Below are 27,700 nucleotides of genomic sequence, written 5' to 3'. Positions count from 1 at the left end.
TTGGGAATAAGGAACATGTTCACTAGATGTTCTCTGTGTGTGTGTGTGTGTGTGTGTGTGTGTGTGTGTGTGTGTGTGTGTGTGTGTGTGTGTGTGTGTGTGTGTGTGTGTGTGTGTGTGTGTGTGTGTGTGTGTGTGTGTGTGTGTTTGTGTCAGACTTACACCTCCCTTGTCTTTATCTGACCCTATGAGCTGACGTTGTGTCACCTTGTCAAATTGTCGCATGCTTACGATCATTTATAGCAGGACCTTTTTTATATTAAACACCGTTTTCTTCTCCGTCCATCTGCTGGGCTGCGCTGACAGCTTTATGAATTATAGATGTCTCCTCGGGACCCTCGCTCAAATCCACCTCTCCGTCATTAGGACTAACCTTCATCCGTGCAGCCGATGCGTCCGTGTCTGAAATTCACACTTTTCCTCGTGTGGTTTTATGAATGTCTCTAAACTCATTAACCATTCGATCACACAGTATTGCAGACGAGCTCCATGAGGCTGTTTCCAGAGGGATTCTAGAGCACAATCCAGATTAAACCCTTTCAGTTAACATGCACTTACCAAAACACTTTCCTTACTCTAATTGTCTTTATTTTATTATTATTATTATATTTTTTTTGTCAAAATGTAACATAGGTACTGTCACCATCAGCTGTCAGTTCACTTTATTGAGGGGCATATAAAAATCTATTTGATTTTTTTTTTTTTTTTTATTCATCACTTTAAAGCATTTTTACACGAGTGCCTAAAACTTTGAACGATACTGTAGCTTTGAGGAAGGTTTCTTGAAGCATATGGAGACGTCTGCACAGTTCTTCTGGATTGAGTCTGTCTCCGTTTCTGTTTTTTCATCTAATCTCAGACAGACTGATGATCATCAGGGGTTCCACTAAATCAATCAATCAATCACCTTTATTTATATAGTGCTTTAAACAAAATACATTGCGCCAAAGCACTGAACAACATTCATTTGGAAAACAGTGTCTCAATAATGCAAAATGATAGTTAAAGGCAGTTCATCATTGAATTCATTGATGTCATCTCTGTTCAGTTGAAATAGTGTCTGTTTTAATTTGCAATCAAGTCAACGATATCGCTGTAGATGAAGTGACCCCAACTAAGCAAGCCAGAGGCGACAGCGGCAAGGAACCGAAACTCCATCGGTGACAGAATGGAGAAAAAAACCTTGGGAGAAACCAGGCTCAGTTGGGGGGCCAGTTCTCCTCTGACCAGACGAAACCAGTAGTTCAATTCCAGGCTGCAGCAAAGTCAGATTGTGCAGAAGAATCATCTGTTTCCTGTGGTCTTGTCCTGGTGCTCCTCTGAGACAAGGTCTTTACAGGGGATCTGTATCTGGGGCTCTAGTTGTCCTGGTCTCCGCTGTCTTTCAGGGCAGTAGAGGTCCTTTCTAGGTGCTGATCCACCATCTGGTCTGGATACGTACTGGATCCGGGTGACTGCAGTGACCCTCTGATCTGGACACAGACTGGATCTGGTGGCCACGGTGACCTCGGAACAAGAGAGAAACAGACAAATATTAGCGTAGATGCCATTCTTCTAATGATGTAGCAAGTACATAGGGTGTTATGGGAAGTGTTTCCGGTTCCAGTTTACCTAATTAATGCAGCCTAAAAATCCTTTAACGGATTTGGATATTAAAAGCATATTAGTATGTTATGTGTATGCCAGGTTAAAGAGATGGGTCTTTAATCTAGATTTAAACTGCAAGAGTGTGTCTGCCTCCCGAACAATGTTAGGTAGGTTATTCCAGAGTTTAGGCGCCAAATAGGAAAAGGATCTGCCGCCCGCAGTTGATTTTGATATTCTAGGTATTATCAAATTGCCTGAGTTTTGAGAACGTAGCGGACGTAGAGGAGTATAATGTAAAAGGAGCTCATTCAAATACTGAGGTGCTAAACCATTCAGGGCTTTATAAGTAATAAGCAATATTTTAAAATCTATACGATGTTTGATAGGGAGCCAGTGCAGTGTGGACAGGACCGGGCTAATATGGTCATACTTCCTGGTTCTAGTAAGAACTCTTGCTGCTGCATTTTGGACTAGCTGTAGTTTGTTTACCAAGCGTGCAGAACAACCACCCAATAAAGCATTACAGTAGTCTAACCTTGAAGTCATAAATGCATGGATTAACATTTCTGCATTTGACATTGAGAGCATAGGCCGTAATTTAGATATATTTTTGAGATGGAAAAATGCAGTTTTACAAATGCTAGAAACGTGGCTTTCTAAGGAAAGATTGCGATCAAGTAGCACACCTAGGTTCCTAACTGATGACGAAGAATTGACAGAGCAACCATCAAGTCTTAGACAGTGTTCTAGGTTATTACAAGTAGAGTTTTTAGGCCCTATGATTAACACCTCTGTTTTTTCTGAATTTAGCAGTAAGAAATTACTCGTCATCCAATTTTTTATATCGACTATGCATTCCATTAGTTTTTCAAATTGGTGTGTTTCACCGGGCTGCGAGGAAATATAGAGCTGCGTATCATCAGCATAACAGTGAAAGCTAACACCATGCTAAAGAGGTTCAACCAACTCTGAGTTTAAACTTGAACTCTGAGTTGACTTACCCTGAGTTTTCGGTTACAGAACAGCTGAAATGAGTTGGTTTAATCAACTCTAAATTGACTGTCTCTGAGTTAAGTGCGTGCACCACAACTATAAAAAGACATTATCAATCGAGCGCCGATATTACGATTCACCATGGCAACAGCTCCCGCCAAAAAGCCGTCTGCATACTTCAGACTCGATACAAATGTAATTCTTCTCAGTGTTATAATATCAGAGGTGAAAACTGGCAGAACGTTAGATTAATGAACTAATAGCTAATCATTTGTATGGCATCTCATGGGCAAAAAATACTTTACTTCCACTTTTAGAACATTTTGTTCATTTTTATTGAAAATAAATTCTATTGTGACGTGATGGGAAAAGTGAGAAGAACTAGCTCTGAAAAAGCTGGACTAACCCAATCAATCACGTTACAAGCTAGTTTTCCGTGCCCAAAACATTATTACTGCCTACACCACTGAAGCTGTTATTCACATGTGTCGTATTTAACCTTGTGTCGATGGGGGGCGGAGCTACAGTAGATTTGCACTTAGTAATAGACACTCAGAATAATCTTGTTTTCTGTTTGCATTAAGATTATTTTTATTACCACCCTGGCATATAATTTTACTTAAGCAAAATACACTTAATTTAGATTAACAGGGTTAACATACTCAGTTTTCACTTAAGCTCCTTTCTGAAACAGGGCCTGATCACATGTCTGTGTGGAGCACGAAAGCCTCACTACTTTTACAATTAATGGCAAAATGAATGTTTGGAAATGTGAACTGATATATCCTACTGACACACTACAGCAAAAGATAGAAATAATTGAATTAAAGCCATTTTTAGCTGCTGAAAATACTAGCTTTGTAATCATTTTGGCCACCACTGTATATAAAAAGTAAAATGTATGCTGTCTTTCCACTTCCTCATACGTGATCAGGAGATCGCAGGCCTAACCCTGTGGTATTGTTGTCTTTGTCTAGCCAGCGTTCTGCTGCCTGTGCGCTCGTCATTGTCTCAGGGATTTAATTTTAGCCGGTTACGTCACTAACACACACACACACACACGGAGAGTGTGAGAGCGTCTGCTGCCACAGACATAGATCTCATTCACAGAAGACGTGCGATTAAAGATTTAATCAAGACACCTGATGCTGTCAAAATATTCAGCTTTAGTCTCAGATCATGAATCTATCAGTATATGTGCTGTATTGTATTTACTGACTGTGCATGGGAATCCAGCTGTGAGCTGAAATGTGTAATGTCTGTATTATTTTTTTAAAAGCAAAACCTTATTTCTTAATGTTCACTATAAGTCACGGATATTTTGGCTCCTTGAATGAAAAACTCTGACTCTGATGCTTTCACAGCTTTGACCTGTTTGAGTATTGCAACATCTACTCAGCCAATGGGGTGAGTTTGGGGGCGGGGCTATCTATTTGACTAACCAATCACAGATATGAAGAATGTTTTTGAAAAAAATCAGTCATTATTTTGGCAGTTGCGTGTGTATTGAGCAGAAAATATACTTCAGCTTTTAAAAATCTGTGCAAACGCCTCTGCTCCTCTGAAAGTTCCCCGTTCCTGATTTCATGCCTCAAGAAGAACAATACAGAAGTGTATTTCCTCTTTCTCTGCATTATGTATCAGACTCTCAGTAGATGTATTTTGGCGATCCTTCCCACCTGTGACTGTTTCAGTTACATCTGATCCCAAACTAGGGCTTGCTTCCAAACTGTGTGATGAAAGTATTTTTACTGTAAAGCTCTAAGAAGCACCATAAGTGTTACAAGAATAGTTCCTATGATGCATTCAGAAGCTTCTGAAGTCTACTTTTATGACATTTTTATGGTTATGGGTATGTACGAGGAATAGTTAACTAGTTATTGACTGATACAGCTGTTGATGATTAAGCAAAATGAAACCGAAATGATTAGTGTGGTGATTTAGGGATGCATAGATTCGATACTTGCGTTTTCTGACGGATCGTGAATCAGTAAGACAAGACTGATCCAAATCTGATATTGTTGCTGAATTATCCACTAACTTGGTTTATAAAATAATGTTTTTGTCATGGATTGATTTATATTTTTTCATTTTTATTTTTTATGAAAATGCAGTCGTGTATATTCAGTAGATTGTGTTTTGAGAGTGACATTCAGAAGTATATTGATTTAAAAGAAAACTACACTGGGATTGAATCGGAATCTGCCAATGGCATCGTTGCACCCCTAGTGAAGAATTATAAAATAAGAATGAATATTATTTTGCCAAAATTATAAATTTTTCTGTTGTACAGCTACATTTTAGTTTCTAAACAAAATACAAATTTAAATTTAGTTAGTAGTACTAGTAATAGCAGCAATAATAATTTAGTAATTAATAATAATTATACTGTACTAATTACATTACAAAACAATTAATCACTAAATTCGGTCCCAATTTTGTAGCCATAAAAAGCAGTAGGGCTACTTTTAAATTAGCAATTAAACAAAACTACAGTTTGTTGATCATCATGTCAATAAAGCTTGTTGAAATGTCTTTGAATGCAACAAAAGAGTGTGTTTGTGTGTGTGTGTGTGTGTGTGTGTGTGTGTGTTGTAGGAATATTTCTGTATAAGTCTGTATTTCTTCAGTAGTTTCCAGCAGAAATCAACAGCTCCTGTTCTTTCCCTGGAGAGACTGTGAGCTCTGTCCCTTCTCTTTACTCCGCACACAGATGCAGTCACTAAATCCTAGCAAGAGCGTTCACGAGCTGCGTGTGAGAACAGCATCGATCTCGTTGTGACAGATGCTCAGACACTCTGAAATATCCTGATTTCACCGTTACAGAAGCTGGTTTGTCCGGCAGGGAGAGCCGATCGATGAAACCGAGATCAGACGTATAGATGGACTCGTGCGACTGCCAGCACTTTTAAACTTATTTATAATAAACGGTTCGTCTAGTTCAACAAAAAGAACCGGTTCAAAAGAATGATTCGTTCGTGAACTGGACATCGCTCCGTACCGTTCACCTGAGGCTCTGGATTACTGGTAATAATGTTTAGTTTCTTGCACAGACTGATCGTTTCACTTCATAAGACCGTAATATATTTTGTGTTGCTTGATACGACTCAAAGTCCTGGCAGCCATTGACTTATATTTTATATATATATATATTACAATAATTCAGTCAGCAAAGTGACTATGCACAGAAATCGTTGCAGAAAGTTGTTCTTGCAAACAGAAATCTGATTTAATTCCTCTCTTGGAGTTTTTTAATGGTTGTTGTTGTTATTCTGCTTTGCCAGATTTATTTATACAGCACTTGAAATATTTTCAAAGCAGTTTTAGAAAAATACAGTAATGTTTTAGCTCCTGTGTGTCTTGACTGTGAAAGATGTCACCAGCGTCTCTGTTCCTCAATAGCACGTTTATGCAGAAGAGCCGACCGCTAAATATTGTCACGAGGTGCTCGACGCTGTCACACGACGCTGTCAGTGAATCATATCATTGAGTGTGTTCAGACCAGACAAACCCTCTGCTTTGTGTCTAGAGCTCAGCTGATCATCTAATTCTTCTGACATGGGTTATAGAAACGAGCTTGTGTGTGTGTGTGTGAGAGAGAGAGAGAGTGCATCTACTGAGGGATTAACACTCACACACACACACTCACTCACACTGGTTGTCTTTTTTAGACTCTTTATCGCACTCCTGCTGTGTCCGTCCCAGAGAAACATTATTAAACAAAGATTGCATAGTTTTTCCAGCCAGTTTCCTGGAAAGAACGAGGCTTTCGAATGCATCTCATGCCTAATTATAACATGGATGTGTGTGCATGCAGTGCTCATTTAATCACTGGATAATTGGTGAACCAAGTGATTTTTGCCAAACGTTATTGATATTTGAAAACAGCAAAACTAACACACCCATACCCCAACAACACCTCGCCCCACACGCATTTACACACCTATGGCATAACCACTTAATTGCTTTACTGCACCTGTAATAACACTTGCATCTAATTTGGTCATTGTTGGAGTTTTTTTAAAACTAATAATTAAGTTGAGCATTAAATCAAATAAAATTTAAATTCAGTTGAATTTAAAAAATAGAAAAATGGGGTTGCACAATTAATCACAACAACTGATTTCTTTGTATTTATAATTCTTTATAATTCACAATGCATTAATATTGTGAGTGTTTTATTTATTATTATTATTATTATTATTATTATTATTACTATTAAAAATAACAATGGGTGGAAAAACTGATAATTCGGTTGAATGTAAAATAAAAATGGGCCAAAATATTTAATAATATGATTATAATAATATTAATAATAAAAATAGTAAGGATTGTATAATAAATTATTATTATTATTATGATTATTATTATATCTTATTTATAAAAAAAGTTGCAGCACCATTTTTAAAATTGTATGTTCAATTAATAGTAGTAATAATAATTTCATGGCAAAATAAAATAATTTTTTTAATAATTGGAGATAATATTAATAAAATATTTATTAATATTAAATACATATGCTAGTATCATTATTAAAAATACTCCCATTTTATTTTTATTTATATTAATATAAAAAGTATATTTTATTTCAGCTAGCTGCCAAGGCAGATTGTATCATTTTCATTTAAAGTTCATTTAAAGCATTGAAATATTGAAAAAGTATAGAGCTGCATTAAAAACACGTTACATTACTAAAGCTTAAATTGCAAACAGAAAATAAAAAATGAGACCTAATTCAATATATAAAAAATAAAATAAAGTACAATAAATTCTTGGAAAATTAGAGTTTTTCTAGTTAGAATCCACTCACTATTGACTTAAACTGTTTGAAGGATACATGCATTATTTTGTATTATTTTCTTTAATATCAAGTGCATTAATAATGAAACCTTTATTATAATGTAAAATAATGTTTTTTGTTTGTTTGTTTCTATGGTGTTGAAATGAGTTTTAATTTTAATTTATAAAAGCGCTCAAGTTGTGGCCATAAACTGTACGTCTTTGAAAGACTTCGAGAGTCTGAACTCATGTAATTTAGCTTTATTTGGTCTCCACAGGTTTCAAGTGCCCCGTCTGTGCCAAGTTTATCTCTTCAGATGAAATGGACCTTCATCTGGTCATATGCTTGACCAAACCTCGAGTGACGTACAACGGTGAGTGTTTGTTTTCATCTTCTTCTACAGCTGAACATGTGATGGAGTTGCCCTGTAAAGACAGAAAGGCAGACTCAATGCTGTAATTATCTCTTCTCATGGCATGTTAAGACCTGGCAGATGCGTCTCAGAATCAGGTTATTGCATTCATGTTCAAACATCTGATTTTCCAGCACAAACATGCAGTGAGGTTCTTGTTCTGCTCTTGTTATGGCTCTGAGTGTTTGGATGGATGTCCATTGCAGTTGTAAATTGGTTTAACAAGAGATTTGTTGTGCAATATAAAGATCGTTAATAATCATAATGCAACTTTGTGAGATCGCGATGAACTGAAGTTAGTGACAGCTTTTAAAGATTATTAAGGGAGTTTACAACAGTCCGATAAACAAGAAGTTAATATTAAGTGACGTATGTTGTTTGACTTTAAAAATATTGACCGATTTTGCTTCGTTTCGTCAACGAAAAGAGTTTCAAAACAAGTCACAGTCGAGCCGTGGTACATCTTCAAGCAAACAAAGCGGTGTTTTTTGTGAATGAAAGTGTTTTTAAATGAATCAAGTGAGTCAATGATTCAATTCAAGAAGGTCACTTGCTTCGTTCCTGAATAAATCAGTTGTTCAAAAGAGTCAATTGAATGAATGATTCAGTGATTAAATCAGTGACTCGCCGCTTCCTGATGGAAGTTTTTATTTTTTATTTTTAAACAATGGTTGTATATTAAAAATGTTATATGTAACTAATTAACTCCCAACATTTTTTTTTGTTCTGTGCCACTTTCGTAGTAGAAACAATTTTTTTAAATTGATTTCTTAGCTTATAAATATAGATTTTTGAAGTTATGACATACTACTTATAGTTACAAAAAAACTGCGATCACAAAGAATGAAAAACGCCCCACTGTAAATCAGATATTAACTTGTAATGGGAAGACTAATTTTAGTTATTGATCAGAAGGTGCTCCTGAACGTTTAGATTAGGAGACCAAGTTCTCCTAAAAAGAAGATTAAGTTTAGAGCCCTGTGAGTGTGAATTTGTCTTCTCTTTCCATCTGAATTATTTCCTCGTCTTGTTGTTATAGCCCTTTGTCATGTTTTTAGGCGTTGTCAGTTTCCATAAACTCAACGAGACGGATAGAGTCGTCCGTGCAGCTGGGAAACGAGCCAAAGCCAGAGACTAAATCAGATCTGACACAACACCAGATTCCAGCGGAAAAGCAAACGCAGTGTAATCACTGACCGCTGGATCCTTTACAAAGTTACAACATTACTTCAAATACATTAACTATGGCTGTCAAATAATTAAAACATTTAAGGAAGTAATTGCACAATGTGCTGGTTAATTAATCTTCTTCACCGCCAATCAACTTCAGTTTTTGCTGAGAAATTACCCCAGAAGATCAAATCATTATTGTGTTAAATGAGAGAAGCATTGTAGAGCCGTTATAATAGGTATTAATGTTTTTTTTTTAATTGGGTATTGAAATATTACATTGTTAAAAATAATAATAATAATTAATAATCGAGTTATTGAATTACTCACTCAGCCAGTTTGAAACAAAGTAACTGTCTTTATGAAAGTCACTGAATCATTGACTCACTCGATTCATTCGAACAGCTGATCCATTAAAAAATGAAGCAAGTGGCAGTTTTTTTTATGAGTCACTGAATCATTGACTCACTCGATTCATTCGAACAGCTGATTCATTCAGAAATTAAGCAAGTGGCAGTTTTTTTATGAGTCACTGAATCATTGACTCACTCGATTCATTCGAACAGCTGATTCATTCAGAAATTAAGCAAGTGGCAGTTTTTTTATGAGTCACTGAATCATTGACTCACTCGATTCATTCGAACAGCTGATTCATTCAGTAGTGAATCACTGCTTTGTATCAGAAAGGCACAATAGTTCTGCTCTGGCTTTGATTGCAACTGTTTTTTGAGGAAAACATTTTTTTCTAATGTTCTCCTGGCACCAGTTTGTTCTTCCTTTCCCTCCAAACTCTGGAGTGGTTTAGTTTTCCATGACTCACTGGTGTTTTATGATTGGAGCTCCAGCAGTTCTCCAGATGCCCTACTGTTGGGTGTGTTTGGGGCTGAGGATGAGAAATGCCCCCCAGCCTCATTCTCGACGACAGCAGCTAATTTTATTCTCGTACATGAACACAACTGTGTTTTAAGAGTGTAAAAAAGCAGCTCTGATTGGTTTATTGTATGAGGATATGTCGCTAAAAATCTCTGTTCATAATAGCTGTATAATATATATATATATTTATTATATTATATATTATTAATATATTATATTATATCATATATTATATTATAATATAATACTTAAATTATATCCATAATATTAAAAATATTTAAATGTTAAATATATATTATATTAATGTTAATTTGTGTACATTTATGAGTTTAATAACAAAAAAAGTAGGCCTAATGGTGAATTTGTGCATTATATAAACATCCAGAGCATTCATTAAGAAAGCAAATAGACTTAATGGCATCTTCTAGAGTTATGTAAGCTTTAGAGAGAGGTGTGTGTGTGTGTGTGTGTGTGTGTGTGTGTGTGTGTGTGTGTCGCTGTGGAGAGTTTGTGAGTTGGTCCAAACACCAGATGCATTGCTCTCCCTGCGGGACCGTCTCAACACACTGCCTCTTCTGCTGATCTGGGACACACACACACACACACACTAGACGTAGAGCACTTGGCAGTGAACATAAAGGCACAGATGATGAACAAACCAATTTAGTGTCTTCACTTCAGCTCTGTCAAATTTTTATTTTTTTATTTTTTATACATTTTAATATAATAAAGTTGGATATAATGCAACATTTACTTTTAAAATTATTTTTGGGCACCTCTGCTATAAAATGACACTCTTCTGTAATAATTTTCACTGAAAAAAAAATGGTGTTGGATTTAATTAATAAATTACTAAATTTCACAGAAAACAGCAAGAAACAAACACATTGAATTAATATAGAAGCTTGTTTCCAACATGGCATGAAAATTAAAAATCACAATACTGACTTGATATTTCAAAATTCAGATTTTTTTTTTCAATGCATTCTGTAGAATTTTTTTTTTTTAGAGACGGAGTTGCATCAAGTTTGCATCAGTTTGCATTTCATCCCATGATGGAAAAGGCCTTTCATAATTTAAACGATTTGTTTTTACCAAAACGTAATTTTCACTAAGAAGTTGCTAGAAAATTTCACAAGAGACCCTTCAAAAAATACACAGAGACGTCAAGTAAAACATTGAAGTACACATGAAATGTATAAGTCAAAAGGCATATTTTCTTGTAAAATGCACTTGAATAATCTTTGTTTTATTTGCTTCTAAACCCATTTGAACTGTTCTTCCAGGACAGGTGTGGTGTTTCTGAATGTTGTGTTGTCAGTGCTGTAAGAGGAATAACGCTCATGTGAACGGCAGGTTGTGAACTCGTTTGTCCATGTGAGGCTGGAAGACAGCATGTGTGTTTCTCTCAGATGAGGTGTGTGTTATCAGTGAAGATCTCCTCACGCTCAGACAAGCATGAGCCTGCCTTCATCAACGTTCGTGCTGCGTTTGGTCTGTGTTTGTAGCTGTAGGTTTGTGGATGAGGTTCATCAGCAGAAGAAACGCTCCGGATGAACAGAGAGAGAGAGAGAGAGAGAGAGAGAGAGAGCGGTAATCAATACTTATCTTTCTCGTAGATGCAGACCACAAAAAGAAAAAGGAGAAGCAAATCTGCCAGCGTAGACAGACTCGATGCTGAGGGTTGTTTTTAGTCGCACTTCTTCTCAATCACTTATTTAAAGGCTTCAGCTGATGGATAGAATTAGATTAGAACAAATGTTTTTTCAGAAACCACAACTGTGGTCTAGAGGCTTCCAGATGACTGACTTCATATAATGGAGAATTAAACCGAGCAAAATGTCTCTAAATGTACAGATGTGTGGGGAAACAATGCCTCTGTTGTGATAAAGTTTTGTTCAATATTAGGCTTCCCTTTCTGACTGACCAAGAGCAAATGAAAGACCCGTTCACACGGTCAGAGACGAACTGACCTGAGTTCATTTAATTTCGCACACCGATGTTTCCAGTGAGTTCAGATCACTTTAACTTCACGGAGAGGTTCCTGGATGCATATGAGACAGATGGGCTTGTATTTGTTTGGTGTGTTTGTGTCTGCAGCCTCAGTGTGTGTGTGTGTGTGTGCGTGTGTGTTTCTCATGTTTACGCTGTCTCTCCATGGCTCTGTTTATTCCCGTCGCTCTCTGAAGGTCACTGATGTCACGAGTCTGTCGGTTCTGATCGAGTTCAGTCCACATTCCCCCAGTGTCAGAGTCACCCACACCACAGCTGAGCTCCACTTACACACACACACACTCACACTCACTCACACACACACACACACTGACTCATATTTGTTTTTGTGTAAAGTGTGTTCATCCCATAGGTGTAATGGTTTTTATTCTGTAGAAACTGTATATTCTATGTCCCTTCACCAACCCTACACCTAACCCTAACCCTCACAGGAAACTTTGTGCATTTTTACTTTCTCAAAAAAACTCATTCTGTATGATTTATAAGTGTATTGAAAAATGGGGACATGGGTTATGTCCTCATAAGAACCCTCTCCTTGTAATACCTGTGTCATACCCATGACATTATACAGAGTTGTGTCCTGATATGTCACAAAAACATGCCCACACACACACACACACACACACACACACTCACAATCTCTCACACACACACACACACACACTCACACTCACTCACTCACTCACACACACACACACACACACTCACAATCTCTCACACACACACACACACTCACTCACACACACACACACACACACACACTCACTCAGACACACACACACACACACACACTCACTCACTCTCTCTCTCTCTCTCACACACACACACACACACACACACACGTGCACACACATTTCATCCCTCTTAGAAAAAGCTTTTATCATTTAAAGTTTACCGCTAAATGTGCTTTAGTTTTATGAAACTATGTTTGAATGAAGTCATTTTTATTTGAGATTTTAACAAAATTTTGGTTAAATATGACCCAGACACATAATTGACAGGTTTAATGAGCTTCATCTCAATTTATATATTTTATCCGTATAATTATAAATTATTCAAAATATAATTTCATATGAATTTATTCTGACTCTGGTGTGAGATATGGGCCAGATTTGTGACTGACAGGTGAGATTCACTCAGTCTGTCCAGCTCTGCTCTTGGTTTTCCGTGTTTTCCGTGTGTTCCCAGATCTGGAAGGTCTCCAGTGGGAATTGTATCCTGCACACATGCGCTCAGTCGCTCAGAGTCCATGCACCGCTGTCAGCTTCATCTAATATTACCTAACAGTTAATGGCTGTGTTTATTTTAGCCAACGAGCGTCGCAGATTTAATGACATCCACAGCCGATTCACATCACTGCAGATTACTGAGGAATACTGCGGTTCAGATCAGAACTGACACAAAAATACATACAGCATTTTCATCTCATTTGAATATGAAAATCGTTCATCACGTAGTGCATAAATAGCACAAAATAAAGAGTGTTTGTTTTCTTGCGAACTGCTTTTCCCAAACCAAAAAAATAAAAATCAGCTCTGAAAGACAATGCATTTATTATGCTTAACTTTTTCTTCAGATATTTCTCCTAAAAGTTTCTGATGCATGTATTTAAAAATGTATGTATTTAAAAATAAAATATTTAATACAGCAATTTTTTATATTAGATTATGAAAAAGTGGTTCGACTGATTCAATGCCTTGCTCATAAATATTTGTTTCATTACGCGATTATTCTGCGTTTTTGAACAAATCTCAATGATAACATTTTCACCATCTTTTTCAAAGATTTAACAGAAATGTTGTCATTTAGAAATGAGATCACGTGGGTGTTTGAATCGAGATTGCGTTCTTTTTAATAATTAATTGGCAACTCCATTTCAGTGTTTTTTAATGCTTTTCGATTTAATGTGAAACTTTGTGCATTGCATTTATATTCTAGGTTCATCTGCTTGCATGTACAAAGTATATGTCATCAGTAAGGTGTGTACTGAATTGTTTTTAATTTCAACGTTGTAAACATTACAACTTAATGCGCCTGGTTATTGAAATCACTTAAATATACCAAAACCAAAACTAAAACTTAAGCTTGGTTCCTTTTAGGGATGTTCATTTTAACTGGTTAACCATAACCGACCATTAAGATATTTAATGATTAATACAATCAGTTAAACGATTTAAAAATAAAACATTTTTTCAGTAATTTAGCAAAATATTTATAAAGGTTTGCTGCATTGTTAAAAGAGGCTATGCTACGCGTATACAAATTAATGTTTTTTTTTTAGAGGGAGAAAAAAACCTATAGCCTATTAATACGTTGCATTTTATTATTTTTATTCAGAAATGGGATATGAAATGTTTACATACATTTTAATAAGCAACTAAAAACATTTCTTGTATAGGCCTATTTATTTGCTGTATATAACCTAGCTTTTATTATGTTTTTCTCCGCTCGCTGAAGATCTGCAAAAGCTTTTTGAATGTAAATGAAACAAATGTTTCCCTGGGAAACAAATGTTAGTATTTTTAACGGGTCACAGACACTTATCCTTTCTAATTTAATTCAATTCTAATTGAAAATAATCTTGTCGGTTAACGGTTAATAATCCGTTAACAAGCGTCAGTTAGGAAAAATAACCGAAATAAACATTCCTAGCTCCTTTAGTGAACTTATAAAGCAAGTTTCTCATCTCATGAATATTCAGCAGTGTGAATGATAGGCTCCTCCCACTGCAGGGCGTCAGTGTTTGTGTATATCCTCTCATGATTCGTGTAACAGACACAAGATACTAGCTTCATACACAGCCACTCCTCACCATCAGGTAATTTACTACATAAAACTACATTGTTCTTCAACAGTCCTTTTCTCATTAAACATCTCATATGCTGAGTTGAACTCTGTTGTTCTTGCATGTAAACTGCTCCTGGATTTCTGGAGCGAGTCAGAGAAAAATAGATCTTCAGCGCCACCTTCTGCTCATTTATAAAAGATACTTCTGCTTCCACAGGTTGGGCTTCATCCATGAAACATATCACGGTTTCCACAAAAATTTCAGGCAGCATAACTGTGTTCAACACTGATAATAATCAGAAATGTTTCTTGAGCAGTTAATCATCATATTATTCTGATTTCTGAAGATCATGTGACACTGAAGACTGGAGGAATAATGCTGGAAATACAGCGGAGCATCATTTTAGAAATTGTTAAATTGTAACAATATTACAGTTTTTACTCTATTCTTTTTATCACGTAAATGTATCTTTGGTGAGCAGAAGAGATTTAAAAAATCATAATGTTTCCAACTTTGTATTTTTCATTAATTTATTACTTCTTTTTCCTCTAAAAAAAAATGTATCAGCTAGTAATGGCTCTTTATGTGAATAATCACTATAAAAGGATGTTTTGAAAGAAAACAAATCATAATTTCCATTTCCAGTAATCACAAACGACAGAAAACCTGAAAATCCTGATTGATGTATGACACACAACCTCTCCAGGTTTTGTTCAGACTTGGACTCAATCTGATTTGGGTTGTTCTTCGTTGTGTTTTCTCAGAGGACGTCTTGGGGAAGGACACGGGAGAATGTGCAATATGTCTGGAGGAGCTGGTGCAGGGAGACACCATCGCACGCCTGCCCTGCCTCTGCATCTATCACAAAGGGTAAAGCTGTGTGTGTGTGTGTGTGTGTGTGTGTGTGACAGACGTGAGTCCGTTCTATTAAAGTAATTCTGCTTTTCCTCTAGCTGTATTGACGAGTGGTTTGAAGTGAACCGATCGTGTCCTGAACATCCTTCAGATTAAAAGCACCTCTCGCACCTTTGCACAGGTAACACACATACACAAACCTGGAGCATCAGAATTCATATACTTATATCAAGGACCAGTTTAATACTATTTTGTGGCATTTAAATGCATGCATTAAGGGTTAATTTTCCTGACCGACAACCACTGCTCGTTATCCGAACATTAACCGTTAACTGATAAAGAATAATAAATTGGTATTTAAAAAAAATAAAATGGAATAGAAAAGCATATGTGATGATGCATTAAAAACAGAAAAAAAGTTTTAAAGATACAAATTTTAATAAAGTGCAATGAAACAAACAATTAAAGTGTGTTTTGAATGTTTTCTTTACACTAGCCTAAAACAGCACATTATGGCAAGCCAAAGGGGTCAAAATCTCAAAACTGCCCAGTGCATGTAAACCAGTGTTTCTTTAATCGCTGTGTTGTGTTTCATGCCTCCAGCCTCCTGGTCGTGAGAAGCGCATCAATGTGAATCCTCTTCCTCCTCATTGACACTGTGACTTTGGTCTCGGGACTTCCTGTTTGCCGAACGCCCCTCTCTTAGCACAGCCCTCCCTAGTCGCCATATAAACTCTAGTGTGCCAAAACTCATTCAGGGAAACTCTTTCCACATCACAGTCCTAAAGAAGAAACCCCAGGGCGGGCGAGAGCTTCTACTCCAGCGCACCATCGTCCAATCAGGAATGATGAAGAAGGCGGATCTTAGGAAGGTCATTTCATTGGTGTCTCTGATTAGCCGGACTCAGGATCAGCTAACTGTTTGGACGATTATCGGATGATCACGGTGGATTGTTCTGTCTCTCTCAGTGCCTTAACTTTCAGATCCCACGGGCCGAAGTGGCGGCTACGTTTCGATGGACTCGGAGAAAGACGCCTGGATGTGACGGGACGTGAGCCCTGATTCGGGTCGGCCCAGAGCCATACTGACAAGTGCCCTGTATTTGGTAGCGTCGACACAACTGTTTTTTCTCTCTCTTTCTTCCCGGATGGAATAACGTCCCATGCATCTGGAGTCTGCTAGCAATATCTATGCTAACGGTTCCAGATTCACTGTAGCCTGTCACGTGACGTCTGCACTGTCTCAAGATCATTTATGCAAGTGCACCATGTTTTATTTGTGTTGACAAATCTTAGCCTTAATTCAACACATGAATGACTTCTGTGTCTCTTTATGGAGAGTAAATCTCATCAGAACATCACAAAAGCAGAAGAAAATAAAAACTAAGTTATGTTTTGCATAGAGAAAATCAATTTTGGCGGGAAAATAAATATAATGCAATTATTTTTATTAAAATCTGGATAATTTTAATGGCAGTACAACAAATGCTACCATGTAAAGACATTTCAATTTAATAAATTAATGACATTCAGTGTACTGTTTATAATTCATGCAGATTTTATTTAAAGTAATTACATTATTTGAATATATATAATTATACTATATAAATTGAATGGCTGTACAACAAATACTACCATGATGAATAAATGAATTATAATTTTAATAAATAATGCCTACAATTTTACTCCTTCAGTATAAGAAGTATTTGTGATTATATTAATTATACTGCTCTTAAATGCTGATTTTAATTATATTAAAAAAAATTGTCTTTCAGTAATAAAATATCACTGAAATAATAAAAAATTGGAAAAACTGTAAAGTAAAATTTCCATTTAAATCGGCATTATTTAATGGCAGTTACAATTACAATTTAAATAATAATATATACAATTTAAATAAATTGTTTAAGATTTAGTTTTTTCACTTGATGACAGATGTTTTCATGACAATAAAAACACATTTTTCCTGTTTTAGTGCAAGTATTTATACAACATTATACATTACATTTATTGTACTGCGATTGATTTATGCTGGTTAAAAAACACTGAGAATAATAAATAATTAAAAGAAAACTCAAAAATACTACTACTATAAATGCATTACTATTTGAATAGACATTATTATAGTAATTATTTGATATATAATTTTGATTTATTGAAAATGTCAGAGACTGATATATGATCGTCCATCAGGCCAAATGATTTTCATATTTCACCTAAAATCAAAGAAATTAATTCTTAGGATTATTAAGATTTGTCACATACTTTCATGACAATTAAACACATTCTTCTCTCCCCTTTGATAGTATTTATACATCATTGTAGTATCTGTTGTACTGCTGTTAATTTCAATAACCATTGTATTCCAGTAATAAACACTTGAAATAATATTTAAAAAAGAAAAACTCGAAAGCAAAATGCTGAATGTGCCTGATTGTTGTGGAAAAAAAATTGTCGCAAATCTTAATGCTCCTAAAAAGATTTTTCTTCATGTAAAATCTAATTGTTTTTGTATGTTTGTGATGAAATGTGATTCAGCTGAGTAATTCTCTCTGCGTTTGTCTTAAATCCACCTGTAGATGCTGGAACGAGGTTAGATTCTCTTACGATCTTTAGGATTTAATCACCAGTTTCTCAATCAGTTTTTATATAAATCATGTGTGTGTGATTGATATCATAAGCACTTTGGGTCACATTTCAGCTGCTTTTCTCAAGATCCACATTATGTTTTGGAGAAAGGTGGTCGGTCTTCAGTAGGGCTTGACGCTGCTAACTAGTTTTTATTTTTTAAGTTACTAATCACAGATTCTATAAGGGATTTGTTTGTTTGTTATTACTCATTAATCTCGTTTCCAGTCTCAAGTAAGAGTTTATCTGAAGGCTTACCGAAGTCGACCTGGCATATAAAAGGTGCCATATAATAGCTTTAAAATGCTGCTAATCGTGTACGTCAATGGCGATGAGAACCGATTTCGATGTTAGCTTCATTACAGCAGTTTTCTGATCATAGAAGATGTGCATGGGAAACACCACTATTTTTAAAAAGCCTTACCAGATTTTACAGCATTTGAAAACTTATTTTACGAGATATCATTTAGGTAAATAATAAATCCATGTTTTGCTGCTTTGTGCAAACTTCTGTTTCCAGCAGATCTGAGCCTGATTGTCAAATCAAAGCTTTTGATACACATGACTGTGTTTTGTTTGTTTAATTTGCTACTGAAATCCATCAGGTAACGATCTTTCAGATCTAGTTCCATCCTTACAGCAGTCGAGAGGAACTTAACTAGTTACAAAAAATTAACTTCCTGAAGAGATGCAAACGAGGGAAACTAAAGCTTGGTATGTGTTGGATCTCGATGTGAAAGGTTAACCGTGGCCACCGGGATGATCAAAGTTTATTTTTTACTATGGTTTAGAGATATTGTAACATTCCATATGTGTAAAAACAAAATAAACTATGTACAGAAATAATGAGATTAAAAAAAGCAAAATCTTATCTGCGTGTGTGAAATATTTAATCGCAATCAAGTTTGAGAATCCCAGTATCACATGTAAATAAGAAATAATGTGAATTAGTGCATTATATGTTTGAACGATAAAAGCCTTTCGTAAGACATAATAATACTTGGTTAAATAACAAAAAAAATTAATGTATTCAATTCGATGTTAAAATTTTGAGCTCCTTAAAATTAAAGAAATTCAGATGTAACCACTTTTGTAATGTATTAACATTTTCATAAGTAACTAATTTATTAAAAAAAAAAATTCTCAGTAGCTGTAACTACTTAAAATAACATTTATTTTGTAACTAAACGCATAATTTAGTTTACGTAATGAGTTACAGCTACTGAGAAAAAATGTGTTAATAAAATAGTTACGAAAATGTTAATACATTACAAAAGGGGTTACATCTGAATTTCTTTCACACATACAGTATTTACAGTAGATTTCTTTCCCAAATGGCACTGACTGCTCTAAAATACGAGGCACCAATGTTTCAAGAGTTTAGGACACATGCCTATTCTATAACGGTTTTAATTCCTATTTGGGTTTATTTTATTTCTTTACGGTTAGATGGCAGTGTTTCCTGTCATAGCTATGCAAAGATTTGGTTTCAAAAACAGTACAATAGCTACTAAACCGCTTCTAGTTATGGTTTTAAATCTGTTTTTAACCTCAAAATGATCTCAAAGTGAAAAGAGGTGCTAAAGTCTGATTTTGTGGTGGTTGTGCTTTAATCTTATACATTTGACAGTAATATGTAAGGTTAAACATGCCTGCTTTACATGTTTCAAAATGATTAACTTTTCTGTGATTTGTGGTCCATTTGACATCCAATTACAAACTACGTTTTATCTAATATGTACTGAAATAAGGCTTTGGTCAGCCTTCAAGTAGATGTTTTATTGTTTTGCATGTTAGGGTAACAATGTTTGATGTGGTAATGATATTTCCCATTTGTATATTTATAAAAAAAAAGAAGGTTAAGCATGGTTAAGATCATTACCCACATTAATTTAAAGGTAAACCTTTGAAAAACTGGAGAAAAGCAATCAAATATAATCAGTTATATGAATAAAGTTATTTTAATAGTTTCACTGCTTATTAAATAAAATGATAAAATGCACTAGCCTGCACTCAGTCACGAGATTTAATGTTGGTTATGCATTTTATGATGAGCTGTTTGGGGAATTAAAGAAAAAGCTGGTTACATTTTTACTAAACATTGGTAAATGTGGTGTTTATACCCTTACAAAAAAATGTTCAACTCTTAACTAGTTTCCAATAAGACTTCACATTTAACATCCAGCCCTGCTGAAATATAATACAAACAATAGAAACCATCAGGCTTTTACTGGTTATAATGGGACTTGTATTGGTTTTAATGGAAAATGTCATGTAAATGTAATTATTAACAAATTCTAAACACTCTACAGGAAACTTTTTTTCATGTTTAAAAGTTGATGGTTTGTAATGTTTGTGTTGGAATTTTTAATGAAAACCATTAAAATGTATTTGATGGTTTCTATTGTTTTTTATTTTTAATGTTCTTTTTAAACAATTCAAAATCTTTCAAGGGAACGTCTCCCAACTTTCAAGGTCAGTGTTAAGTGTTTATATAATTCTCTTATAACTTTATTACTGTTTTGTCATAACACTGAGGAAACATTCTTAAAACAACATTCCTTGAACGTCTTGTTTTTTGTTGTTGTCGTTTTGTATTTGTTTTTTTAATGTTTTTAAAACGCTGAAAGAAACGTTCTCGGAACGTAATTGTTCTTGAACTTTCTTTAAAAGATTCTAAAGATTCTCAAAATGTCCTTATGTTGCTAATTTGTAACCTTTACGTAACATTCTAAACACAGCAGCAAAGAATTAGAATATTAAAAATAAACACTTAATGCTATATTTTGGATAAAGTGAGTAGAATGTTGTAAGAAACGTTTTTGTAACCTTATGATAATGTTCTAATCGCAAGAAAACTGGACATTTTAGCGGTCTTCAAATGATGTTATATTTTGAGTGATAAAGATTGTAGCATTTTGGACAAGTCATTGCGTCCCTATTAAACTAAAAGTATGAGAACTTGCCTAATGATAACCTTCAAAAAAAAATTATTATTATTTTTATTTTTTTTAATTTGCTGATAAATGTAAAAACTGTCTTGTGTTAAAATATAGGATTCACCCATTTTAGCAGCCTGACGGAAACATTAACTGAATAGTTCACCCCAAAGTTAAAATGCATTAATTATTTACAATTGACATTAGCCATTGACTTCGATAGTATAGAAAAAATATTATGGAAGTCAATGGCTACCATCAAATATTTTGTGCACTTGTGGAACTGTGCATTTTCGAGTTGGGAAAATTGGTTTTCCATTGCTTTTTTCCCAACAGGAAGTTGGAAATTACAATTTGCTGAGTTGAATGGGACACCCCATAACCATAATAATTCCATTAAAACCAAAAGAGTATAAGAATACTGTACAAATCCTAGTCTTATCTATTAAACACGATGCATGGATTTTTTTTTTATTACATTTTGGCATTGCCTGTTTTTCCGACACTCAGAAGTGAGAATAACACAAGCAAAACACAACACAGTGAATGCCAGCTAAAATACTTTATGCATATGTTTTGCTGCCATATATTACAAATGCTGCACATCCTTCCCCTCGTCTGCGTGAACGACAGAACCATGTGGAGTACATTCTGTAATCGACACCATTCATCACGCTAATCATCCTCTTCTGTCCTTTCTTTGGATTTTTTCAAAGCTTCCCCCAGTTCTTCCATCACAGGCAGAGGTCCCTCGTATTTGTTGGTTTCGATAGACCTGAGTTTCTCCTGATAGTCCTCCGGAAGCCCGTTCTGCTTCGCGCCCATCATAATAACCTGATGATAACAAAGTCAAAAACCTGCTCTTATTTGTCTTCTGTAAGTGCATGAATGTAATGTGAATTAAATGTAGATTTTAGGTTAAAATGTAAATGCATACAAGTTAGATAGTGTTGCTTTAAACCTTAAATCAGAGCAGAAAAATCTATTTAATAAATTTTGCATGCATTGCACAAAATTAAAAATAACTTTTTACAGTATCTTCTGATCACGATGCACAAAAGTGCTCTTGTGTTCGCCTGTACAAATGTCTAAACATCCTTAAATGAATCAATACTTGACATGCAAAATGAAGATATAAAACCGATATCTGTCAATGCGGGATGAAAACTTGTTTAAAACTGTTCAAACATGTCTTAAAGTCAAACATTTGCAGAAACCCTGTAATAACCATCATTTTTCATCATTACATGGTGTTGCGGGGTCACAAACTAAATTTGATCTGTTATACAATAAGATTACAAATTGTTTAATGTGCATTCATTCATAAATTCATGAAAGCACATGTGCTGGTTTCCTATTCTCCTATACTAAAAGTGACTAAAAGTAGAAGTGATCTTGTGGCAGAGACTCTGGTGTTGTATTATGGACATGATCATGCATGTTCTGGATGCTTCGGTTTCAGGTGTTTTTGTGTTAGCACTGACTCAGTTGCTAGCGGTGCTCTATTGTCTCATACAAAGCTGGCCAGAGCAAACGCCAGAAAATAACACCTCAACATTGTCCTTTCACCAGCAGGACAAATAAATCATATCACTCCGTTTAGAGAAGCGTGCTGTTGTTCATTCGTTTGTTATCTAAATCTCCTCTCAATTCAGAAATGTTCATAGTGTAATAGTGATCTTTCAGTGAATCAGTTCACAAAATCAGTCTGAATGATTCATCCACTAATCAAAGTGAGCCGAACTCAACTTTCTGAATCTGTGATTCGACCGAAGCAATTAATAACCCACTGGTGGAGGAAGTGATTATTAATGAATAACCGTTTAATTTTCAGTCTGTTCCTCAAACAAAACTCTCATGTGACACTTGTGTTCTTTTTGTCTCTTGTTTTTTACTCACTATTTCCAGAAAAAATATTTTAGAGATTGGCATTACTAGAATAACATTATGCTTTATAATTATTCTAAGCTCTATAATATAATATTTGGCTGAAATTGTGAGTTAAATGTTATTATAAGTGGTTAGTATTTCAGTAAATTGTTATGCAAATTTTTATGGTTATGCAAAGCTCTAAAACATTTTATTTGCTAGAAATCGAGTAAAAAATATTATTCTGGTTATGTCAAGCTCTGAAAAAAATATTTGCTAGAAAAAAAAAACTCTTAAAAAATTATTAGAATAATATATATTTATAAAATGCATTAAAAATTTCAAACAGAAATGTGTTCCCATTGATTTCCATTTGGTCAAAACTGTTTTTTTTTTTTTTTTTTTTTTTAAGAATGACTAGAATAATATATTTTTTATAATGCACAAATTTCCAAATTTTATATCACACTTTTAAAATTATACTTCCTTATACATCGCACAGTGTGTAACTTCATTAGTTTATTTAATTCTAACAGATAAGCTCTTGTTAAAAACTAAAATAATTAAATAATTATATATCGGCTATCAACCAAAGTGAGTTGGAAATGATCGAGATATCGGCAAAAATCGAATATTAATATAAAAAGTTTAAATCTAGATTAAAGACACATCTCTTTAGCCAAGCGTTCACTTAGTGTTTCTCCAAACCTACTTCACTGATATTTGATCAAATGCACACTAACGTTCTTTTGCTTGTGTTGAACGCCGTTCTAAACGAAGCCGTGTTTCTGTGACTTGTTAAAGTGCGCAGGAGACCGTACCTGTAGATACTGCGGTGAAGGTGGTGCATAAACACAGCTGTTCATGATGTATGTCCGACAGCTGAAGTCGTCTTTGATGGAGGAGACGTTCACCTCCACTGGGCTGTAGGTGCCCATCTTCACATTCTCCTGCCTGCAGAGGAACATCCAAGAGTCACTTACTACACCAAGAGCTCAGAGTAACACATGCTGGGCTGTTTCAACCCAACTTTGGCTCAAATATGGACTAACCCAGCTCTTAGGTTAAATTTTTTCAGTTAGTGTCACTTTTATAACATAGATGTTAAAGTGTGCTAACTTAAATTATGATTTATGAACGCTTTGGAATACAGACCTTTTTTTTATTTTTTATAAATACTGCAAAAGTGAAATAATTTCAAAATAAAGTTTCAGAAAGTTAAACCACTGTAAATAAAATGCACTGTACTCATTTTATAAAATATTTTTTTTATTCCAAAATTGCTATGAAATTAAATCCTTGTGTCTAAATTAGTTATTTTCCAAATTTGAAGTTGACATTAAAAAAAAAGGAGGTTCCTGTGAGATTTATTTATTTAGGGTGTTATACCAGATACAGCCACCGGGTGCAATCAAAACTAAAATCAAAATAATAATTGAATTTTATTTTAATGCATTTTTCTGTCACAAATGTCTTGAAAAATCTTTGAGACCTTTCTGACAATGTATTTTTACAAGATTATTAAAATTTTGGATTCTAAAAGACTGTAATATTAACTAAACTTCCTGTAATATGACACTTGAATCCATTAAGGTTAAAATATTTGTAAAGTATCAATTTTCATGGTAATGCGATTTCAGATGTAAAAAAAAAAAAAGAGCTTTATTAGCAAATTTAGGTTGAAACAACCCAGCATTTTTGAGTGTACTGTATGTGTGTGTTTGGGGTGTGAGAGCGTCCACCTGTCGAGGGACTCGAGGTCCGTCATGTTCATCTTCCACACGACGCCCCAAACCTCGTCCCCTGGGCTGTGTTCGATGGTCGCGACGCCGCCTTGCCAGCGCTGACTCGCCAGTCCTTTATGATTCCCGAACACCAGTTTATAATCCTGGACACGAGGACCGGTCAGAACCGTGGGGAAATATGGACAGTCAACCCAGAGTTTATTCAGACGCCTTCAACATTCCTCACATCATCAGTTTATTCACTACAGCTTATAAAATATGACAAGAACAGATCTGTCCCTGCATCACAGAAGCAGTCTGGAGTCTCTGGGGTGTATTTGTAGCAATAACCAACAATACATTGTATGAGCCAAAATTATACATTTTTCTTTTATGCCAAAAATCATTAGGATATTAAGATCATGTTCCATGAAGACATTTAGTAAATTTCCTACCATAAATATATGAAAACTAAATTATTTATTAGTAATATGCATTGCTCAGAACTTCATCTGAAGAACTTTAAAGATGATTTTCTCAATATTTAGATTTTTTTAGATTTTTAAATAGTTGTATCTCAGACAAATAATATCCGATCCCAACAAATCATACATCACTGGAAAGATTATTTATTCGTCTTCCAGATTATGTTCCAACTCGGTTGGAATTTAAGCACACAATTAGATAATACCAATTTAGGTTAACCAATTATTAAGAAATGCTTCATTTTGTTCAGTCTATGGAGCAAAAAAGTTATAAAAGACAAAAAAATAAATAAATTAAAGAAAAACACTTATGCAAAAAAATGTCAGGTAAAAGTGTCTAGTTTTAAATGCATTTTCTTGGTAATTTGAGTTTATATATATATATCAGTTTACTTTATTTTGTTATCCTCACTTACATGACCTATAGTGTCCTGCACAACTAGTGAAACACTTCAGAAATGATATCTGGAGTCTGAATAGTTTTTGGTTTGACGACAGACAGACAGACAGATAGATAGATAGACAGATAGATAGATGTATAGATGTATGATACCTTGAGTTTGGCGACGCAGTGGATGGTGGCGGATGGGTTCTTCAGCTGCAGTCGCTCCTTCAGGAGGTTGCTGCCGTAAGCGAAGTACAGGAAGGTGGATCCGTTCAGTCGGTCGGTGCTGTTGTCCATCACTGAGTCTTCAGAGGGCAGAGGGACTGAGAGGATGAGGACGAGGATGAGGAAGAGGAGGGACAGGGTGAGGAAATGGAAGAGGGACAGTTTTGCGTTGAATCAGCTCAGCAGCTCAGAGCAAATGAGATGGAAAACAGCTCTGTTAGCCGAGCTCCATTCTCATGCAAATCCATTGTGTGCCAAAGCCTGCATTCATCTGACCCTGACCGCTCTCAGCAAGAACTTTCCCAAGCGGCCCTCTACTGGAAGCAGCAGAAATCACCTCGACACACTCAAAATTCACCTGAATAATGCAGTTTACATAGGTTTCCAATATATTAAGACACTGATCGTTTCTGTATTTCTGCGCTTTGGATATTTCTGTATTTGGAGTTTGATGTTTTGGATTTCTTGAGAACTCGAAGTTGTGTTTTTAAAAACTGGATGTAAGAATTGACAAGAAAACGTATGAGAAAATACATGTGTATACTATAAAATGTCAAGTGTTTTATATTCAAGTCGGAAAAAAAAAAATCTAACTCAGAACTATGTTAAATGCCACACAGTTTTGACTCGTCACCAAATCTAAATTACACATTAATTCAAATATTTGAGCATTGTGAAACTGAGCTGGAGCCAGATGCACAAACAAACAGTCTCTAACTAAAGACTGAAGAACTACTTCGACAAGATTTCATTTATTTTTGGTTGCATTTTAGCTGATTCTACTAGTAATGTCATAAAAATCAAAATCAACAATTTGATTCAAGAAGTGATGATGCATAAATGTTGATGATGAACTCTTCTTGTCCTGTTGCTTTGTCAGATTTGTTGGCACAGATTTATATTTATTTCTGGAACTGATTAATCTGAGCTCAGTTAAAAAAAAGGCATGTTTTGCATATATTTAAGGATTATTTTTTGGCAGTGTTCACTCAAAAACTGATGTGCATAAGATTCGGATCAGTAAAGTTTTTGACAAGTGTAATACGTTAAATATACAAAAGGTATCAATAATAATTTAGCAAGTTTTAGAGCGAGTTTTAGTCCCAATGCAGTAACTTTGACTAGCATTTCAGGATAAAGAAAACCTCTCTGGGTCAAGGTGAGCAGAACTCAACACGAGAGGGTTAAATAATGAAAAACTGAGCGTGACGAGGAGCAGCGAGTGTCTGAAAGGGAACAGTGTAGTCTGATGAGATGTGAAGAGTTTAGGACTCACCTGCGAAGCTCAGGAGGTTGATTCCAGCGGCGAGCAGCGTGATGCTGATGATGAAGCTCTGGCAGGAGAACATGTTTGTTTCAGGGTTCATCTGTCTCTGTGTGGAGAGAGACACTGTGGAGCAGGACATTTGAACCAGGGGGAGGATCTGACACGCCCACAGGACACGCCCACCGGACACGCCCACCTGACCCCCGATTGGTGAACTGCATTTGTTGTGAATGTATTAATGTTAATCCCTTAACTCACACATCTTCATATATTTGTTCCTGCATCACAAAACCAGTCTCGAGTCTCTGGGGTTTATTTGTAGCAATAGCCAAAAATACATTGCATGAGTCAAAATTATCCATTTTTCTTTTATGCCAAAAATCATTAGGATATTCATGAAGAAATTCCTACCGTAAATATATCAAAACTTAATTTTTAGATTAGTAATATGCATTGCTAAGGACTTCAATTTGAACAACTTTAAAGATGATTTTCTCAATATTTAGATGTTTTTGCTCCCTCAGATTCCAGATTTTCTAATAGTTGCATCTCAGACAAATACTGTCCTTTAAAAAGAAACGTTCATTCTTTCTGTTCTCATTCTTTTGCTTGTACCTGCAGTTAATATTTGCCTAAATGTCTGTGTTTTTGTCAATTCGTCTTAATATTTGTAATACTTCTGAAGGCGAGATAAACCGCTTTATTCA

General features: G+C 35.2%; 2 protein-coding genes and 1 long non-coding RNA gene across 3 annotated transcripts in view; 2 read left to right on the top strand and 1 right to left on the bottom strand.

Annotated features, from left to right (window-relative positions):
- Window positions 1-18,970, top strand: part of LOC127974507 (E3 ubiquitin-protein ligase znrf2) — a 30,080-nt gene extending 11,110 nt beyond the window's left edge. The window contains exons 2-5 of the mRNA XM_052577842.1: window positions 7,638-7,733; window positions 15,381-15,486; window positions 15,570-15,652; window positions 16,075-18,970. Coding sequence (XP_052433802.1) covers window positions 7,638-7,733; window positions 15,381-15,486; window positions 15,570-15,627 — 260 coding nt within the window. The 3' untranslated portion in view covers window positions 15,628-15,652; window positions 16,075-18,970. The remainder of the gene's footprint in view (window positions 1-7,637; window positions 7,734-15,380; window positions 15,487-15,569; window positions 15,653-16,074) is intronic.
- The window catches only part of LOC127974508 (uncharacterized), a 48,932-nt gene that overhangs the window by 18,322 nt on the left and 2,910 nt on the right, over window positions 1-27,700 (top strand). The window lies entirely within an intron of this gene.
- ggctb (gamma-glutamylcyclotransferase b) lies at window positions 21,586-27,153 on the bottom strand. Its single transcript, XM_052577841.1, has 5 exons — window positions 27,003-27,153; window positions 25,670-25,824; window positions 24,650-24,795; window positions 23,729-23,861; window positions 21,586-21,872 (listed from the first exon to the last, which is right to left on the bottom strand). The coding sequence occupies exons 1-5, from the start codon at window positions 27,130-27,132 to the stop codon at window positions 21,714-21,716; spliced, it is 723 nt and encodes a 240-aa protein (XP_052433801.1). The 5' UTR covers window positions 27,133-27,153; the 3' UTR covers window positions 21,586-21,713.

The sequence above is a fragment of the Carassius gibelio genome, chromosome B16 (assembly GCF_023724105.1).
Source record: "Carassius gibelio isolate Cgi1373 ecotype wild population from Czech Republic chromosome B16, carGib1.2-hapl.c, whole genome shotgun sequence".
In the NCBI taxonomy this organism is placed as follows: domain Eukaryota; kingdom Metazoa; phylum Chordata; class Actinopteri; order Cypriniformes; family Cyprinidae; genus Carassius; species Carassius gibelio.
The sequence above is the reverse complement of the archived record's forward strand: the minus strand, read 5'-3'. Positions and strand labels throughout refer to the sequence as shown.

Bases quoted from the DNA above. Each gene is read 5' to 3' on its own strand.
- ggctb (XM_052577841.1), bottom strand. From the start codon at position 27,132: ATGTCCTGCTCCACAGTGTCTCTCTCCACACAGAGACAGATGAACCCT. The intron at 24,796-25,669 runs GTATCATACATC...CCTCGTGTCCAG, and splicing joins ACTGCGTCGCCAAACTCAAG to GATTATAAACTGGTGTTCGG. The intron at 21,873-23,728 runs GTACGGTCTCCT...TGTTATCATCAG, and splicing joins CTTCACCGCAGTATCTACAG to GTTATTATGATGGGCGCGAA.